Raw genomic sequence first — 19,177 nt, 5'->3', positions numbered from 1 at the left:
AGTATAATGTTCTCACGAAATATCTAATATTTTTGTATTGGGTAATCACTCGAAAATTAGGCTTCCTTTCTTACTTTACACTCATGTTCAATGTCAATGGCTAATCCGCTCGCTGGCCCTTCTCCGTTGAGAGATCTTGTACATCCTCACTTTCACCAGAATAATTTTCCGGAAGAGTTTTTCGTGAAGAATAAGCTTGGCATTAAACTCGACAAAGGTGCGATTTGCGGTCTGGTGCTGCTCTGGTGTTGTTGAAACTGACTTGTAAGAATGGTGAATTCCATCCAGATGATCAAATATGTCGGCTGTCACTTACGCCCACTGGATGTCCTTTAGGACCACTGCACTGTCCCCTAAGACACACATCGCCGTCTGCCCAAAATTTTCAGCCACCGAAACAACTGCCCACTCATCCACGCGACCGAGAACGTTTGGCTACCGTTTGCAAGCATTGGCTACGAGGGTTGTGTAAAAAAGGCGACGCATGTGAATTTTTGCACGAGTATAACCTAAGGCGCATGCCAGAGTGTTGGTGGTTTGCGAAGTATGGTTATTGTTCTGCTGGTGATGAATGCCTTTATGCCCATCCAAAGGAGCGTCGAGTAGAGTGTCCTGATTATAAGCGTGGGTTCTGTAAACTTGGTGAGCTATATTTTTATATTCTTCCTGGATGAGCTTGCATTTATATGAACCGAGTTAACAGGTCCTACTTGTCCGCGGAAGCACGTACGGCGAGTTGCTTGCCAGCTCTATCTCACCGGAATATGCCCTTTAGGTCCAGATTGTCCGCGTGGACAGTGCGTCTTTTGTAGCTTTCGACTAGTTGTACTTGCTAATAATTTGGTCTCGCAGCCCCAAACCTGATTTACCATCTGCGAGAGCTTACGAGCCCCCATCACCACCATCGACACGTGAACTTGGACCACCACCTCCTGGATATGGTCGGTACGCCGACTTTGATCGCGGGTTTCCTGGTGGTGGTGGTGGGGGTGGGGGTGGTGGCCCTGGTCAAGCCCATGGAGCTCCTGCAGGAAACGCGAACGGGCCTCCAAGGAGAAACCTAGACGATGTGCTTTGCTTTAAGGTAAATCTAAAGGTCTCGTTATATTTTTGATTTTAACTGTGTGCCGCTCCTTCCTCTTAATAGTGCGGGGAAAAGGGCCATTATGCAAATCACTGCAGGAATCGGAATGTCCCTGGTAACCGTGGTGGTATGGACAGATCGTCGAGGAGATTTCCTGGCGGGGAGGAGTAATTGTGATGGATCTGATGTGTGGTATTGTCTCAACATTGTTGTATCACGTTGGACCTATTATACAAGCATAAGAGAATATGTAATCTGGTGCAACCTGTAGAATAGTGTACATGAATTTCATCGAGATGTGTTTACGTAATATGACTTATCAAGAAGCGAAGACTTGTGACGCTGAACCTGCTCTTTCAAGCTTTCAAGCACTCGAGTTTGTATCATTGCGTGCCGTTGATCGTGCCTCGAGTCGTCGATAACTATGGGCTGGCAAAAAACATTTACACTTTCCAGAAGGTCGAAAGGATGTCATCTTGTGACTGATGAAATTATCTCCCATATATCTCCTGGTTTGAAGGATGTTCAAGTGAGCTGTCCATTACCTCTAGGCTGTGAAAATGGCGCTTTTCTACTTCGACTGGATTGAAAACGTACATTAAAACGCTGAGATGTCTTCACCATGCAGGTTGGCATGCTGTTCCTCTTTATGTAGGTCCCTCAGATTCGATCTTTGCTCTGCAGTTGCAGACTAAGACACCGCAAGCCAACATACGTCCGCCGCTTTGACTATCAACGAGAACTGTGATCCAGGTATGTTGAGGAAGATATCATACTGATCGGCGTTCTTGTTCACGAATGTTATGTTTTTCAAGATGTTCGGAAAGGTATTTGCTGATTAGCTCCTCGATAGACCGGCTTTGCTGACGACATCGCTCTACGTCCCGCCTGCGCAAGATATGGATATGGCTCTTGATAAAGTTGTTCCCGAAAGTCTGAACTGGATGCATACCGACGAAGGCCCTGAGTGAGTTCATATTTACTGGTAAAATTTCTGGTAGTTTGCTCAAACCCCCTTATGTAGTGATTCGTAAGAGTTCCCTTCCTAGCTGTTAGACTTTCTTGACCCTGTACCTATCATAGGGTGTCGCACACGAAGACGTCTTTGATTGGTGCTACCATTTCTATGCCGATCACACAAGGTCGTCTGAACCTCGGCACTTGGCAAGGTGGGCTTTACAATTACAATCCCCTGCAATATCCCCAAATGACGACTCTTATTCTTTGGGTAGGTATCTACCTCACTGAGTTCCGACATGCTGCTCATTCCAGACGTATCGTGGCTACTGTAATGTATGTCCTTTTGACTAATCATATAGTTTTATATGTGCTGACAACGGCGACTTGCCTCAACAGTTCATGAATTTTAGAGTCATTGTGTAGACGTAGAAGTGAAGTCGTGTGTTAAAAGTCGAGTAGAAATGATTGTGCATGTATGTGGGTTGTTAGCCAGAGGTTTACTGCTGTATACTTACCACAAAGTCGAGAAGTGCTGTATCCGACATGACAAGCGTAAGATGGTGCTTAGCGTAATAACGTCAGCCTCTTCTCCACCTTTTCTGGGAGACTTTTAGGATTCTGTCGCTTCCAGCTCCAAAGTGTGATGCACTGTGGGGAGCAAGTAGTCCTCCACTTCGCTAGCCGTAATAGGAAGGTGAATATCTATAATAGGCAGGGCTAGGTTTCTTGGTGACATCACGATGTATTGTGACTGGATCAAGTGTGGGCTGGTTCAAGATGACGTCGATGCGGTCATTGGCATCATGCGTTAGAGGCGGACTACATAAATGCTCTAGGTTTACTCCATTCCACTCATTTCAACTCTTTATCCCCCTAATTAACATGTCGCTCCCACCTGCTCAGAAAGATATATCTGACCATCCTGCCTCAGGATCTGTCGTCGATCCTGTCAACAAACGCTTGAAAGACGCTGATGTGGACAGAAAAGTAACCTCTTGTTATAGTTGAGCTGTGTATGGTACTGACTGCTACAATGCTAGATTCGGTTTTATGGCGTAGTCGAAGCCTTTAGGCAGGGTCGTATGCCCGATAATAAGCAGATTGACGAGAGCTTGACATACCTCAATGATAATTCGCCACTGGATCTTGAAAAACTTTCACCAGATGGGCGCAAACTTGTTCAGGATTCTCGTGATATTATTGAGACCGCCCGGCTCATTGTCAAGGAGAAGAACTCCGACGAACTCTTCCAAAATTTCGTGTGGCATACCCGTGATGTTAGCCTGGAGGGAGCAAAGAAAGACCCAAGTGAAGTTGCTCCAATTGATCAGCAAAAAGCTCGCGACGATGGCCAGCAGGGTAAGTATGGTTATATTATCATCCGTACATTTTCGCTGAGGACCTTGTTTACGTTGGTTCTCAGCTGTTCGCCATGTCCGAACAATCCTTTCTCTCATCATGACAAACTCGGAAGTACGAAAGCTCCTTTCTGACTTTTCTGTTATTGGTCGAGACCTGCTCGCCAAAGGCGCTGCCAAAGCTGCTGAAAATCTACGGCCAGGTGAAGAGGCACTCTCTCGGGTTGACGAGCCAGCACCTCAAGATGAGTTCATTACCAAAGGAAACAGGAAGGTGGGACCAAACGAGACACCCGTGCTTGAAGCTCGAGTACCTGGTACCGATACTACTATCGAGCAGCACCCCCGTGCCGACGACGCTAAAGTAACGACTGGTGAAGGTGAAGAGAAGTCGGGGTCTCAAGTTCTAGGCGAAGGTCGTAACGCCACGCAGGGCCTTAAAGATCAAGCAATAGACAGTGCCAAGGATGGCGCGAATCAGGCGAAAGACCAAACACAGGATACTATCGGTCAACAAGCGAGCCAAGCTCAACAGCAAGGGTTAGCCTTTTCATCCCTCGAAACCATACATTATACCTAACTATAGCTATTTTTAGTAACTTGAATGGTGTTGGATCTGATGTTTCGTCTGACGATATCGAGGCAAAGAAACAGAGCATCATGGACCGCATGCGTGGCGTCAGAGTAGGTATTTCAAGAAAGAAAACCGTTCACTACTTATATTTCATGTAGGATGGTTTCTCAGACCGTGTTCCCCAACAACACAGAGATCGTGTCAACGATCACTATGAACGTGGCAAAAAGTTTTTCACTGAAGAGTATTTCCCAGAGGAGCGCCGCGACCAATTTATATATCGTGGAAAAAAGGTTATCATCGAGTGTCAAAAGCACGATGATTACCAAGGTGCAATAAAGTGGCTTCTCTCTTATGCTGAGGAGTACGCTAACCATGGAAAGACAATGGCGGGCCATGGGAAAGAGAGTGGAGGATCTCTCACTTCGGTCAGTTAGAAACTTCTGGCTCATTTGGTTTATCATTTAAATGTTATGTAATTTGCAGGATCCATCCTTGCGCCAAGCTACTTCTGAGTTACGAACGCTTTTGGAGAGGTTCGCCAATGGTAAAAACATGAATATTATCTTCGATTCTGTCAATGCTCTTGTTGACGATGCAAGGCGAGATGAGGAGTTTAGAGCGTGGTTTAGGCGGTTGGATGCGTTTATTCGCAAGGTTTGTATCGTTTAACTACATATTCTTGAAAACCGATATAACCTCATCATGACAGCTCCTGCTCCAAGCTGGATACGTTCTAGAAGAAGACTGTAATCGTGAAGGCAATGAAGTACGCGAATCAGGACGTCAATTCTGGGACCAAAAATATCGAGGACATTTCGACAATCTCTTTAATTCCACTGGGAACTGGTTCGCTGCTATGGGCGATGACCCGTTGAACAAACGTTTTGGTGAAGATTGGGCGAGACTCACACGTGATCTTCTTTTCGATAGTGAGGGCAGCTTGAAGTTCAAGCCTGAACTATGGTCGGATATTAGGAAAGTTATTCTGCCGACCTTGGTTGACAAGGTACGTCCGCTCTGCAAAATTTGTTGTTGAAGTATCATGACTCGCGACAGATTGGCTATGTTCCTATCCCACGAATCGAGTACACCGATGATTCATTGGATCTCGTCGTCGAGAATCTCACTTTGCAAGGCCGCAACCTTTTCCCTAACTACATGTCAATGGAAGCGCATAACTTCCTTAAGTTCAGCCCCTATAATGCCATCACAGACGAGCATCATCACGAATTCACACTTACATTTGGTCAAATGCAAGCTGATATGCGGGATGTCGCTTTCTATTTCCGAAAGAAGACAGGGATTCCAAAACTATCCGACTCTGGTCTTGCCGATGTTGTTTTGGGGGGGGAAGGCCTGACCGCGACGGTGCATCTCGTGTCAGCGGACAAAGATCGAACTTCAGTATTCAAAGTGAAGAACGTTCACGTAAAGGTCGACACGCTCAAGTTTAGCATACGGGATTCGAAACATGATTTACTTTATAAAACAGTGAAGCCACTAGCAACTGGCTTGGTGAAGAAGCAGATTCAGAAGGCGATTGCTGATGCAATTACAACGGGAATGGAGTATGTTGATGGACAGCTTGTTTCGGTCCGGGATCGAATGGAAGAGGCCAAATCTAGTGACGAAACCAATCGGAAACAAGTTCTTCAGGATGTACGTTGTTATTATTCTCCGGAAAACCCGAGTTAACATGCTACGTAGATGTTCAAACGACAGAAGGACGAATCGCAACAGTCTACAAAATCAGACAAGCCCGCATCGCAGTTTAAAGTGGTTCATAATAAACGTGCTTCTGTTATCGCCACTGGTCACCCTGCTGGGTGGGTCAACCGTACGACCGAAAGAGAAGAGAAAGCTATGATCGGGAAGGACTGGAGGAGTGAAGCGTAAGTCTTTCTTTTTGATCAATATCGTTTCAAAGTAGCTGAGACATCCTATAGTTTCACTGTTGTATAACGCGGAAACACTATTCCTATGATTTTATCACGGCCACGAAAGATGTACGATTCATGTTTATCGACGAGGACCTTGTTTTACCTTCTTGTCATACCGTGCTTTTATCCTTTGACGAATACTACCCTCATACATCTCAGTTATCATACTTATCCCGATAATTATATGCCCACATCTCTACGATTACGCATACTTTCGCAAAGTACGGTTTCGTGTAAATATTGCAAGTTAGTCTTCATTTCTTACAGAACCAACGACAGGTTAAGCTGGGATAATGCCTACAGCTTAATTGTTTCTCAATTATTCAAAGTTCACCAAAATAAGGACGAAATACGATGACATACGCAGAGAAATATAAGGTATATTATATCTCAATCTATTTCCTCCTGCGAAATTATTGGATTGGATCCTAACAGTTGAACTTGTTCACTCCTATATAAACTTCGAGAGATATCGGGCTCTCTCCGAAAGCAAGGTTAATACTAGTAATTTTATGCATAACTATTCCCCGCTCTCTATACCTAAGCGAGATCTTGCCTCCAAGTTTACAGTTTCAGAGAAGAGGTAAAAAGAAACATAAAGCCCCGACCCGAGTGGATTTGCGACCAAACCACGACAGAGATTGAGACGTCGAGCAGGAGGGGCAACTTTACTCTGGATAAAGCATTGGATCATGATATGATGACCGAATTTGGTCTCACTGGTAAGTTCTCCTTTGTTTATCATATTGACCAGATAGCTTAAAGAAGCAGTCAGGTCATTGTCTGTTGCTTCTGTTGCAAGGCTTGCAAACGTTAAACCAGATGGAACAGAAATTTGATGGGCTGATCATCCCAGCATATTATATACATTACAATAGATTCTTCATTCTTGCAGTCACTTTCATTCAACTATTCCGACATTCTGATAGATTACATAAGTTTCCTAATTAGGATACAGAAAAGCGCACTCATCCTACCTTAGACACCTCAGTCATTTACCAGAAAGACTGAGGTACAGTAAACACTGTTATTGCAGTTAAAACTCATACTTACACATTCCTTTAGAGTCTTTTACTTTACAGGTACATTTGATTAATATATCAGTCATTTACCAGAAAGACTGAGAGTCTTTTACTTTACAGTTCTAGTCATCACATCAACAGTGTGATGGTGTAGACACATCACGTCGTCCATCTTCGGGCAGTGCCCAAAAGCCGCCAGGAAGCTCTCACAAAGGTCGTGAATAAATTCAGGGATTGTCGTAAGTTTCTTGCTTTCGTGCTCTCGGAATTGCGCATATATGATGCTAAATTTAAATAAATGGTGTTCAATATCACATATGCTGAAGAGAAGGTGACAGAGACGTTGGCTTCTGGTGACGACAGTGGGTACTCCCCTATGACAAAACCGGATAAACCCGGTCTCTGCCAAAGCAACCATTGTTCTCCATGGAGCATAGCCACCACACCATGGAGTAACCATTGTTCTCCTAGGAGCACAATTGTACTCCTAGGAGTCATTATACTGTAGTGAGTAGCACCTCCGGCTATAAGTAGTAGGGGGTTTAGTATAGGAATACCTCAGTCATTTCTATAGCCTCTCGGGCAGCGGCTGAGGTATGTTACATTACATTTATTAGAGATCACCTTAAACTAACATCTATTGTAGTTTCACTTAGGTAAATAATAAAGTCGTTTCTATAGCCTCTCGGGCAGCGGCTGAGTTTCACTTAGTTTTATTACCCTAAACGATAAACCTTGTCCTCTGTCTGGTGTCTCAACTATCAGCACATGTATGGAAATACCGCAACTGGATATGATGACAAGTCTCCTTTGGCCTACCAAGTTATTGATATGAAAACCAATATGAATCAATGTGTAAATTTATGCTAAGCACGCGAATGATATCCAAACTTAAGATAGTAAGAATACCAAGATGCTTTGAGAGGCCAATTTAAAATCTTTGGAGTGTATAACTTTTTAGCTATAGCAGTAGGTTTTTGAGACTTAGCTTTCATGCGAGTCACCCGAGTGACCCAGTCCCAGGCTGCACTCACCAAATTTTGAGGTACTTCCTCCTTCACCTTGAATCATCTTAGATTGCCTGACAAATGTGACAACACATCTTGCGCTGGGATATACAAGAGTTTGTTTTGATTTTACCCTTTCCAATTGGTCTATGAATCATATCATAGCCCTCCGGGGCAAGACCTGGACCTGACATCTCGCGTTCTACAGTGCATTATTGAAGATACATTATTTCATTATCACTGGTACATTAACGCTAGCAAAATCGCTTATTAAAGTAAGGGTTACCAATAAAGATGAATGTAGTACATGTGCTTATTATCATATTTGATTTGTTATATTTACATAGAAAAAACAGAAATATGACAAAAAGTGTTACACTTCAAGACAAACCAGAGAAATGCTACGTTCTCGTTTAAATCAAGTGATTTATAATTTTTGTTTTGCATTGTGCAAGAAGAGATAGGTTTTTTGTGGCAAAGATGAGCCTTAGAGCTTTGGATGACCAAAGAGTTTATGTTGATGATCTCGTTGCTGACCGTCACAGGCCAAGTCACATCATGTGATGGCGTCGGCCTGTCTTAACAATGCGCTCGCGACAACTGAATTCTGGAAACCTGGATCCTACGGGTCCAGGAATAGTATGATGGAGGTGGTTTTGAAAGGTGAAAAGACATCTGAGAGGTGTCACGTGACTTGGATGACTACTAATATTTGCCACCACTATGACCATGACTCTTGGATTAGTGGAAACTCCTACTGAGATGTCGTCTAAACCTGACGACGCTCACCAATCGTCTACATCAGTAAATAATCTGCAAACCCAAGTTTCTTCCCTGCAATTCGAGCTGTCGGAACTGCAGCGTCGTTACGACGCCCTTTTGGAAGCCAAAGAAAGAGCTGCGGCACGATACAAACTGGATTACAAGAAATGGAGGGATTTTAAAAGATTGATGTACGCGGATGATAAAGAAGATAGAGCACGGCGTCCCCTTGACGCGCATAAAGACTCTAGAGTGCATGGAAAGCGTAAACGATTTGAAGAAATGGGACCTAATGTAGATGCGTTTGAGGATGAAGAGGATGAGGATAGCATGGAATTGGAGAAGGTCTGCTCATTTCTATCTTTGTATAATCCAGGCTTCATGAGAATATCCTTCAGCCCGTAGATAATGACGCTGTTTCGTTGGCGAGAAACATATTGGCTGGGCACGCTCGGAGGAAATCGTTACCGTCTCAATCATCTGGTGGGTTCATTCCTTCCCGTGTTTACAGCACTTAAAGTTGGAGCTATACCATCCCAGCGTTGTGCATACGGAAGTCATTTGAGTTCACCACGGAATCTCATTCAACTCCAAATACTCCCGCGACTTCAGCTCGTACAAGGGACCCTCTACAAACGAAAATATCTAACGGCAATACTAGCTTCCCTACATATATTAAACTATCATCTCCACATGCTATCAAGCTAGAAGATCCAGTAGAGGACTTGTCAACGAGTGTAAAGCAACAGAAAATGAGTGGCAAGTGTACGCATATATGGATCTATCAGGATGCTAAATAGCGTGTTCTTTAGAAAGTAATATAACACCCCTTGAAGACAACTCGCCTCGGCTTAATGATTACAAGCGATATAAAGGAAGGGGCAGATACGCGCGAGTTTCGTAAGTCTTTCCTTACTGCACTTCTATTGGTAAATGGAATAGGTCGCCTAGGACCTGCGAAGACCCCGATACCAACAGACCTGTTAGTCGTGAAGATGAAAATCACGAACCAAATTATGATCGATACGAAACCGTGCGGAATAAAGAGCAAAGGAAACAGCTACTGGGAGATGACTGCGAGTGTTGTCGTGATGTACGTCCTTTCTCGTAATCCTCAGTAAAAAGTCGACCCAACGATCTTCTCAGTATTATGCAGGTGTAGGTCCTCTCCCACCAAGACTGCAGCAACCCATGTGGAGATCACCCTCTCCAAACTCGATTCCTACCACAAAGCCTTTATGCAAGCACAGACAGACCGATACATATGCTACAAATGTCGGAGCTAGTGGATCCATGGAGCAAGTACAAGAAGAGGAAATCACGCGACATAAACAAGCGATTTCGAGGCATCGTCATCATTGGTATAGACCCAAGACTCCACCAGGTTATTGGGACATTGGATTTCCAGATACCCAAGAGGCTTCGGATATCAATCGCCGGGCAAGAGACATGATTAGACAGAAGATGCATGGTATTTCAAGGGACGCCGGGTAGGGACCTTAGGCTTTCTCTACACGATATTCTGGCTATTTGATATACACATTTCGTGAGGTTACAGACACAAATCACAGCGGAAACAGCGCTTATACATCGTTCGGAGTGCAAGTTGTATATTGTGCATTTCAAGTGTTGATTGATTATACATAGCGAGGTGGTCAAGACAAACAACAAAGCGCAGAAAGTACATACCGGTTTACTACTGATTATTACTAAAGCAAAGTCGAACGAAGTTTGCCATAGGGTTGTGGAAGTCGTCAAAAACGAGGGACTTCACTAACTAAGTGCTATCTCGTGCCATCTATGTCGTCATTCCGGACCTAACGTCCGTGGAGAGTCCCAGTGGCTTCACCATCTATACCTCTCGACCCGTATCGTCAGAAAGCGCATCTTCGTCATTGTCCCCGTTGACATCGCACGAATGTCCTACGAGGTTGGCGGCGTCAATAGCGTTTTGACCGTCCCCAAGGTACCAATTAGGCATAGCAAATGCGAGAAGAATTGGGACCACGCTTAGGATAGTGGCTGCTATCACCATGATCTTCATGGTGTCATCATAAGCTGTCAAAATTCGGAATCAAGACCGCAAAATCACCGCAACAAGTCAATCGTTCACACATGAAAAATGCAATCGTTAGATCTGTAACATATATATGTCGAAGCTTTCTCTCACCTAAGATGACTCCCTCGCGTACTGGATCACCTCGCGGAGTTGAAGTTACGGAAGTGATACTTCCAAATAACTTTGCACGTTGATCGTCGGACAGGAATGGGAGGTATTTCTCGAGGTTTGCTGGCATTGTGTTCGCCCATATAGCACCAGCTGCATGTGATGTGGCATGAATTATAAGACATCAAAGCGTTCGGGGAACAGGGTATCTTGAAAAGGGAAAACTCACCAATACCATTACCAACAGCACCCCCAATTTCCGTCAACAGAAGTACAATCGCAGTGACCATAGCCACATCCGCGTGTGGGACTGCAGCTTGTGCACCGACCTGTGCAGACACGGCGGCCAGTCCACCACCCATACCTTGTAATATTTGTGTCCACACCAGTTCTGCATCCGATCCATTGGCGCCGCGAGAATGTAGCATCATTCCTACCCCGCTGTCAAATAGTGATAAAAATAGAACGTAGCAATTTGGTGAGGATGTCAGCAATCAACGAGTAGATGGGCTTACGCAAGGCGAACGAAAAGACCGAATATCAATACATACTAGAGATTTTATCGTCAAAACTGGCAAGAAAGACGAGTTTTACTAAGAAAATTCACCTTGTATCGGTGGAGGAATCTCATGCTAAGTCCAGCGATAATGCCAAACAGCGTGAGTGCAACGGTCTGTGCCTGCATAAAATATGTGGCGTTGACGAGGGACCTGTCAATGTATATTAGCGTGGGCTGTGAAGTGCAGAGGTGCTGGAAATACCATGGCTTCACAACGAGGACAAACGAATAGAGGTAGACAAACGTCAGATAGTATGACATCTGACAAACGAGCATCCAAGTAAAGACTTTAACCGGATAACAGGGGAACTGGAGGGCACTTACAAAGTCGAAAAACCCGATAAAGGATGCAAAAACAACACTCCTGTTACGGACGAAGCGTGGAGCAATAACAGGTCTGCTGGCATAACGCAAATCCCACACGGCAAAGGCAATCAGCAAGCCGCAGCCCACGGTGAGCATCGCGATGATGGATCCTGTTATCATAGAAGACAATAGTATCACAAGACATGAGCTCGAATAGTGTCGTTTCACAGATCAGACTACTGCATACCGTTCTTCCAACTACCATGCACAGATTGACTGAGCGTCAGGGGGAGGAGGATGAGTGAGATGGAAGCTCCAAGTAGTGCAAGACCAACGGCATCGAGCTGTTCGGCGACTTGAAGGATGCGACGGGTGCGGGTAAGTGGTCGAGCAGGGCTTCGAGATCGTGAGCGATTGTGGGAATCCGAAATAAGAGCATCGACGATGCCAAGCTTCTTGGCTTTATTTTCTGCCCAGAGAAGCGTAATTATAAGTGGAGAAAGGGCGGCGGGAACCAATAGTGCAAACATCCCATCTAGAGAAGAATACGAACCAAGTATGCCGATGAGGCGTGCAATACAAACTGAAAAAACGTTTAGAGCACGTACATCCCCACCTCCAACCTATCGTTTCGATGACTGCTGCGGATATGTTCGACCCAACAAATGCATTGAGGAGGAAAGGTGCAGAAACGAGGGACGCAACAAGGCCACGCCAGGCAAGTGTAGTGATATCTGCGATTATAATCTGAGTAAGAAGTTGTAGACCACTGAATTTACGTTAGTGGCATTTGAACTATAAGGAAACAGCGACTCACGTGTAGCCACTGGGAAAAAATCAGGAGGATCGGTGAGATCGCGAACAGAGTCATGGACAGAAAGACATACACAGCATAGATGATGATGCCACCCGCTATTGTGCCGACATTTGGAGCAGTTGCAATCACCGTGTAGCCTTGAATATAAATTTTCAGCGAGAGATTGCGACCCGAATAGTGCGAGACACACCGACTACATAGAAACAAACTGCAGGGAATTCGAAGCGATCAATATCTGACAGTTAGAATGATGAAGATGGCACTTACGGACTCCAACGTAAGCAGATCCACGTGAAGAGACGTCTGCAACCTTTGCGATGACGGGTTTACCAACAGCGACTTCAGAAATGAAGGGTATATGCAGACACGTTTAGTCGCATAGAACTATTTAAGGAAGCATCGCAGTGTTCGACTCACTGATGAGGGACTGAGCGACCTGAATTGAGCTGATGAGGCTGTGCTCTCCGAAGCTCGAGGTGGCGAATGTGAGATATACCGAAGTCGTAGATGCATCAAGCGAGTATATATAGGACGCAAGACTAAGTCTGCAAGGCCAAAATAAGTGATAAATATCAAATCACACTGATGCTAGGAACTTCGCAAGACTGATTTCCATAGCGCTGGTTCGACGGTGAGAACGTGCTCACCCAATAAACAAAAACCATCGTGCGTAGGGGCCGTAGACCCTGTTTGCGGCCTCTACTTTCTTGACACCGATGTGGGCGTCCTCCTCAACTGTGTCTGCAACAAGAAGGCCGGCATCGAGAGCTATTTGGTGTGCGTCGTCCGTGTGCAACGAGGTGGGAGAAGGCGTGGGTTCATCTGGTTCAAATTTTTGGGGCATTATTAGCTGTAGAATGGCTCATTGATAGAAGATCAAAAGAAAATATTTATACCTGGTGGGTGAGTGGGTAGTAATGTATAACCTCCTGGCATTGAATATAAAAAAATAGGGCTTGGGGATAAGGATATGACTGTCCTGAAGACCTAGGTTTGGCGCTAATCAAGCATGCTGGAATAACTAAGAGTCGTGAATAGGAAACCTGACTAAGCCGATCGTGGTTGCTATGCGTTATCTGATAAAAAATCAGCCAAGATAACGCCGTGCGCTTATCAGATAAAAAGTTCTATTATCTCATCTCTTATCGGCCGAACACATAAGTGGGCTCATTCTTGGACTCACAAACCAATGAGAATAGTAGCTGCACCGCGTGTTGGATTACAGTACGTATGAAAATGCACTATGCACGATTGTCTTACATGTATACGGAGCAAGGATAAATTTCAAGGGTGACTTCCGTAACACCGGTAGCGAAGAACAGGCGACCCCAGAGCGATCCACGGAAGAGGGCCGTTAGATCTGCTTGAAACATTCAAGTTGCACTAAAAATTCAGGGCATAAGCCCAACGGGGAGCACGCTATGATCCGAGCACGTCCTCCTCGTCGCTCCACACAAGATCATCTTCATCATCAGATGGGAGGCCGCAGTTGCCTTGGCCTAACGAGGGTGCTCCAATGATATGACGCCTTAGTAAAGTATAAGCATACTTGCTACCGCATGTATACCTTGAAACGTACCTTGAAAGTAGATCTTCAACCCCAGCCTTACCAGCTTCCCAATCTACCCGCACCCAGTTGTGCACGAGTTCACCGTCGCGGTAAACCAACATTGTCGGTAGCATATCGGTATCCACGTCTTGCTCTTCCTCTTCATCGTCATCATAGTACTCTTCTGCTTTCTCATCCTCGTCATAGTCATACGGATCCTCGTCATCCTCTACGTAACGTCCAGGCATAGCATGCGATGTAGTCGTCGTTCGTCTCGATGATGAGGTTGCTGTGGAGGCAAATCCCAATGCTGATGCTCGCGCACGAAGGAATTTCGTCTGAGGATAGATACGTGCGAGGCGGGCAAGTGTGTCATCGAGAGCATAACACCTATCCAGCGACTATGCAACAGCGTCATTGACATGAAAAACTCCAGTTAGGGAACAAAACAACGCACCGATTCATAAAGGTGTATCACAACCCACACCCCCCTCTCCTCCTTCTCGACGGCTGGTACAAAACCCGCCTTGCCTACTTCACGAAGGTGCCCAAACCGACCCTCCCTCCGCCTCCCCAACACATCCCGCTTATCGTCGTCGCTCTCGCCCTCCTGCACCCGCTTCTCCCACGCCCGCTCCTGTTCTTCCTCCAGATACGTCCGCCCACCCAGACTCGCTTTTTCCATCCGTCGATTCACCTCCCTCATCGCCCGTGCCCGACGCGCAGCCAACAACGCATCTGCCTCAAAGCGATCGCGAATGACCCCCTTCACACCCGTCCGTCCAGGGCCCATCCCAATCGGCTCGTTCCCATTCCCATTGTTACTGTTCAGGATCTGATCTATCTGCTTGCTGCGCTCCCCGTCAGAATCGTCGTCTGGATTCTCGTCATCGTGCCACCCGTGATCGGGTGATGGCGAGCGTTCGGGGGAGGACGAGCGAGAGCCGTCTGGGTTAAAGAGTTTTCCTGAGAGCACCAGGTGTTCGATGTCTGCATCCTGTTGTATCGTATGTCAAACGCATGATGCTGGGAAACAATAGCAATTACCCACCATAAGCGTACTAGTAGCACAGACGTGTGAGAGAACTTGTTGTGGTTAGAGGTCTTTAGGGAAGAGGATAAGTGTCCGCCACAAATGCGACTACTAGGAATATTAGTAAAATGCAAAATGCTGCTTATTGCGCAACCCGTGTACTTCGTGATCGCAGCTGATCATGAAATTCGCAGATTCGAAAATGGCTGAGCTGAGAACGTTTGAACCTTGATAACAAAATATAAAGCACCCTCAAATTGTAGACGGAGGTGTAGTCTATTCTTATTGCAACTGTGTTTATTCAAACGTCTGATTCGAAACACACTACAATGAGAATATAGATGCAATCGTACAAAACCAATATGCTGCAGTCCGATTTTAGAAACTTAAAATTTGAAGTGACCGTCCATTGACAGGTATCCAAAGAAAGCAGGAAGGTCATAACAACGTAAAGCACATGAAAAGTCATGAACGGAAAAAGTTTTATGGGGCACGATGAAGAGAAATGATGCACATGTGGATAAAAAAGAATTCTGGGGAGAATGAGTGTATAAAAGATACAGTACGGGACAATGGGCTACACAATCGTTCGGGAGGAATGCGAAGATAGATCAGACAGTGATGAATGGCATATAATGAGTATAAAGGGGGAAACACACAGAAAAAGAGATGGGCGCTGATCTAATGAAACAGAGAAGAAGAGAAAGAGTAAATGGAAGGACGATATCAGAGACAAGCTCTCGGGGTATATTAAAGGCACAGCAAGCCGCTAATTATGCCCAGTTTATCGAAGCTCCCTGATTGTTCTGCGCTAGCGCCAGTCCGGCGCGCTGAAGATCGCGCTGGGTGATGTTAATACCACGGAAATCCTCCAGCCATACTTGGCGCTCGCGACACCGTGATAGAATCTTGGCCCAGAATTTGATAACTCCCATTTGTGGATGGGCCGTACGCATGGTATGAGATGCGCGGCTAAGGTCGCGGATGTAGCGCAGCGAAGGGAATGCTTCTGCATGAAGGAGGGAGGATAATTGTTCAACGAGAGGGAAGAATGGCGCGTCGTCGGCTTCATTGCCGGGGAACGCACTTGCATCATCTTCAAGGCGCTTATCGATGTCTCGGATGCCGATAAACTCGATTCGGGGATGCGCGGGGAGAAGGACGTGTGGCGCAATCCAGTCAGGGGTTTGCCAGTTCCATTCTGCGTCAGCAGAGCAGATGAATTCACGCAATTCGGGACACCACTCGGCCAGAGGGATAGGTGATTGGGGGCGGGGTGGTAAAGCGAGGTAATACTCTTCGATGAGCGAAGAAGAATGGCCAAGCTCAAGTTGGCGTAGCTTGGCACCATGTGCACGGAAGAATTGTGCAAAACCAGGACCGGTATAGCTAAAATCAGTCGAAACGACAGAAACGTTACGCAAGTTTGGCATGTCCCACGCTGCTAGGACGGCAAAGGTGACGTTATCGAGTGTAAGCTTGAGGGATTGTAGGACGGGAAGGGCGACGATATCAGACGGGAGTTGTTCGAGGGAATCACGAGAGATGAGAGGGAAACTCAAGGAAGAGAGCTCGAGGTATTCAAGACTGGCGGCAGTGTGTTGGAGCATGGGTGACATCAGATGCGGGAAGGGCTCATCGCAGTAATTGGTAACTGATAGCCGACGGAGTTTGCTGTTTGGGTGGGCAAGTGCGGAAAACATTTGTTCTGGGGAACACCGAAGATCTCCAAGGTCAGAGTAGCGACTGCAGCGGACAGAGCGGTGATCAGAATAAATGACGATGTATGGCGCGTAGTCGAGAATGGTGCGAATATCATCAGGAGCGCAGCGTTTCAGGCCAGGTGTCTCCATATGCAAGCGGCGAATGTACTGCCCGCTTGAGACTTTACCGTCGATGTAGTGTGTGAGGAGTGTCAAAGCAAGTGCTTTAGCCTGGCTGGCGCGGCTGATCCATACAAACTCGTACAAGAACTGCTGCAAATGGCGGTTCCACGCCTTGTTTACAAGCGCTAGGTTACGCTTATTTTGCATGGCTGCATAGTAGTCCGAAACTTGACATGGGGAAGTTTCAAGGAAAGAGAGGCCGAGGGATATATCGAGAGGGTCGGGGCACATGGATGTGGCTTCGCGAAAGATGAGAAGCCATAGCTCAGTGGGTAGGTATGGCAAGTCAAGCGCAGGACTGAAGCAGGTGGAGGGAATAACTAGACCGCGTGGTGGATAACGCCTGGTAAAAAATAGGTCAATAATTGAAAAGCTAATGGAAAAAGAGCCAAAAATAAGACGACAGAAAAGAAGACCAAAAGTGCGGTACCGCACGGGGAAGCAAAATTTTCTCCGTAGTGCACGCCACCATCCGTCGCACCTATGAATAGGACGGACGGATGAAGGCTGGAGAGCTCAAAATACACTGCGTCCGCTGTGTCCCAAGCACGCTGTGTGTGCCGACGTCGCCACACGCGTCTCAACGGACTATATCATGCTCTTCCTCGAGCGAGGTCTCTATATATGACGCGAATCGAGAAGCTGGCTGCCATGTTGGGGAGACAGAAAGAAAACATACGCCTACCTCGAGCGCAGCCTTGGTGTGACGGATGGGATGCTTTTGAGGAAACGCCGGACAGAGAAACGGATGTTACGAGGGTGCATCGCGTATAAGAGAACGATGGGGTAAGTGTCCGAGAGGATGTGTGGGGGGAGGAAACAAAGAAAGAGCTCGCGTTTTGAGGAGGAAAAGGTGGAGGAGGAGGAGGCAAAAGGATTCTGAGCGGGACCTTTACAGGGGACCCTGCACTGGCGCATTCCCACGGGGTCATGACAGCCAATATAGATAAGATAAGATAAGATTTTCAACATAGCCATCGCGGCTTTTCACTCCCTCCGCCTCGCGTTTTCCTCTTATTCTCCTCTGCTAAACGCTCTGGTTCTTCTTCCATAATCCCAAGAACGCCGGGTTTACCACCATTTCATGCCTGGTTTACTCCCAAATATCCTCAAGGGAACCACCTAGATACTACGGCCTTTTCCGTCATCGCCATCATCAATGTCCCATCACAACAACGATTGGCCGCGGTACCATGTCATATCTGACGTGGCCCTCGTCCAGAATGTATATAGTATCTGCCAGTACGTATTCACTTTATGCTGTTTCGATAACTTATTGCAAGGCTAGCCTTGCAAATTCTAGGTTGGAAGCAGCCTGCATGACCTCCGTGTAGAGCGGCCCGCGAATCCAATATTCCGTAATGCCTTTCTTCTGTTGTGTTTTCTTCCATGAGCGTTCAAAACTCCGAGTTCTGTTCATGGAAAATCAACTCTCCAAGCGCTATTCAACACGTTTTCTTTCTTCTTGTGCGTTGAATTCCGTCATAGTCGCATATCCTCGTGTTTGATTGGGTCCTCTCATCGCGACTGATTGATAAACTTGTTACATCTTACCCGAGTTGTGCAGTGTTTTGCGTTTTCGGGAACTAAGAACTCTTACTCAAAGACCCATCGATGCTCCCTACTAGCCTAAGATTTCGAAGGTGCGGTGACCTTCATACTATCCGCATCGTTTCTCGCTTTGTGCTACTCTGAGACCTACTCCAACCTTCTTTCCACCTTTCTACTCCGCGGATGCTGATATAAACCGGAATATGCAATGGAACACCCTCTTTTGAACCTACTCGAGTCTTCCTTTACATCGGCAACGTGGCCTGCCTGAACGGAGTTAATCTTGCTTAATTAGCCACGCAAGACACAAGCCTTTCGGTACACTAATCCATCAGCATGAATAAGTCGCTGACGAGTATACAAATTATAGCTATGCATTGGCCGAGCTCCTATGGCTTTTTCAGTGTGGCTTGATTCGTACGCTAGGCTTTGAAATGCGCAAACCTACTACCATCTGCATCTGCAACAACCTGTAAATGGAAATATGTATCAGGATCACTAATACCCATCAGTGTGTTTGTCAGATAGAGAAACATCAGTGCAACCTGAGCCATACTCTCACTCCTATGCCTATTATTTCCACATCATAGTCGGCCTCC

At 46.1% G+C, this 19,177-nt stretch overlaps 8 protein-coding genes across 8 annotated transcripts; 5 read left to right on the top strand and 3 right to left on the bottom strand.

Annotated features, from left to right (window-relative positions):
- Window positions 1–59: 59 nt before the first annotated feature.
- SERLADRAFT_453661 (uncharacterized protein) lies at window positions 60–1,396 on the top strand (the record flags this gene model as incomplete). The annotated part of the gene is made up of 5 exons (XM_007323787.1): window positions 60–217; window positions 289–642; window positions 704–797; window positions 853–1,084; window positions 1,148–1,396. 5 exons carry the CDS (start codon window positions 91–93, stop codon window positions 1,253–1,255), a joined length of 915 nt encoding a protein of 304 aa, XP_007323849.1.
- A 38-nt stretch (window positions 1,397–1,434) lies between these two features.
- SERLADRAFT_479454 (uncharacterized protein) lies at window positions 1,435–2,818 on the top strand (the record flags this gene model as incomplete). The annotated part of the gene is made up of 10 exons (XM_007323786.1): window positions 1,435–1,613; window positions 1,713–1,735; window positions 1,791–1,837; window positions 1,900–1,911; window positions 1,982–2,051; window positions 2,109–2,114; window positions 2,168–2,253; window positions 2,317–2,377; window positions 2,441–2,517; window positions 2,575–2,818. The coding sequence occupies 9 exons, from the start codon at window positions 1,509–1,511 to the stop codon at window positions 2,445–2,447; spliced, it is 417 nt and encodes a 138-aa protein (XP_007323848.1).
- Window positions 2,819–2,926: 108 nt separating this feature from the next.
- Window positions 2,927–6,235, top strand: SERLADRAFT_453660 (uncharacterized protein; the record flags this gene model as incomplete). Its single annotated transcript, XM_007323785.1, has 10 exons — window positions 2,927–3,031; window positions 3,085–3,403; window positions 3,468–3,942; window positions 3,999–4,086; window positions 4,135–4,404; window positions 4,463–4,633; window positions 4,689–4,985; window positions 5,036–5,638; window positions 5,687–5,871; window positions 5,927–6,235. The coding sequence occupies 10 exons, from the start codon at window positions 2,927–2,929 to the stop codon at window positions 5,961–5,963; spliced, it is 2,550 nt and encodes an 849-aa protein (XP_007323847.1).
- A 2,461-nt stretch (window positions 6,236–8,696) lies between these two features.
- SERLADRAFT_402397 (uncharacterized protein) lies at window positions 8,697–9,136 on the top strand (the record flags this gene model as incomplete). Its single annotated transcript, XM_007323784.1, has 1 exon — window positions 8,697–9,136. The coding sequence occupies one exon, from the start codon at window positions 8,711–8,713 to the stop codon at window positions 9,113–9,115; it is 405 nt and encodes a 134-aa protein (XP_007323846.1).
- Window positions 9,137–9,273: 137 nt separating this feature from the next.
- SERLADRAFT_479448 (uncharacterized protein) lies at window positions 9,274–10,267 on the top strand (the record flags this gene model as incomplete). Its single annotated transcript, XM_007323783.1, has 4 exons — window positions 9,274–9,469; window positions 9,523–9,610; window positions 9,662–9,803; window positions 9,857–10,267. 4 exons carry the CDS (start codon window positions 9,463–9,465, stop codon window positions 10,202–10,204), a joined length of 585 nt encoding a protein of 194 aa, XP_007323845.1.
- On the bottom strand, window positions 10,234–13,403 carry SERLADRAFT_364009 (uncharacterized protein; the record flags this gene model as incomplete). Its single annotated transcript, XM_007323782.1, has 14 exons — window positions 10,234–10,768; window positions 10,881–11,030; window positions 11,107–11,318; window positions 11,393–11,427; window positions 11,485–11,587; window positions 11,639–11,697; window positions 11,761–11,912; window positions 11,990–12,277; window positions 12,351–12,511; window positions 12,618–12,696; window positions 12,750–12,767; window positions 12,827–12,898; window positions 12,977–13,104; window positions 13,207–13,403. 14 exons carry the CDS (start codon window positions 13,401–13,403, stop codon window positions 10,563–10,565), a joined length of 1,860 nt encoding a protein of 619 aa, XP_007323844.1.
- A 575-nt stretch (window positions 13,404–13,978) lies between these two features.
- Window positions 13,979–15,162, bottom strand: SERLADRAFT_411691 (uncharacterized protein; the record flags this gene model as incomplete). Its single annotated transcript, XM_007323781.1, has 4 exons — window positions 13,979–14,087; window positions 14,139–14,509; window positions 14,566–15,105; window positions 15,160–15,162. The coding sequence occupies 4 exons, from the start codon at window positions 15,160–15,162 to the stop codon at window positions 13,979–13,981; spliced, it is 1,023 nt and encodes a 340-aa protein (XP_007323843.1).
- Window positions 15,163–15,318: 156 nt separating this feature from the next.
- Window positions 15,319–17,190, bottom strand: SERLADRAFT_479442 (uncharacterized protein; the record flags this gene model as incomplete). The annotated part of the gene is made up of 1 exon (XM_007323780.1): window positions 15,319–17,190. One exon carries the CDS (start codon window positions 17,172–17,174, stop codon window positions 15,915–15,917), a length of 1,260 nt encoding a protein of 419 aa, XP_007323842.1.
- Window positions 17,191–19,177: the final 1,987 nt, after the last annotated feature.

This window comes from Serpula lacrymans, assembly GCF_000218685.1.
Source record: "Serpula lacrymans var. lacrymans S7.9 unplaced genomic scaffold SERLAscaffold_16, whole genome shotgun sequence".
NCBI classification, from domain to species: domain Eukaryota; kingdom Fungi; phylum Basidiomycota; class Agaricomycetes; order Boletales; family Serpulaceae; genus Serpula; species Serpula lacrymans.
This window is presented reverse-complemented; position numbering and strand designations above follow the sequence as displayed.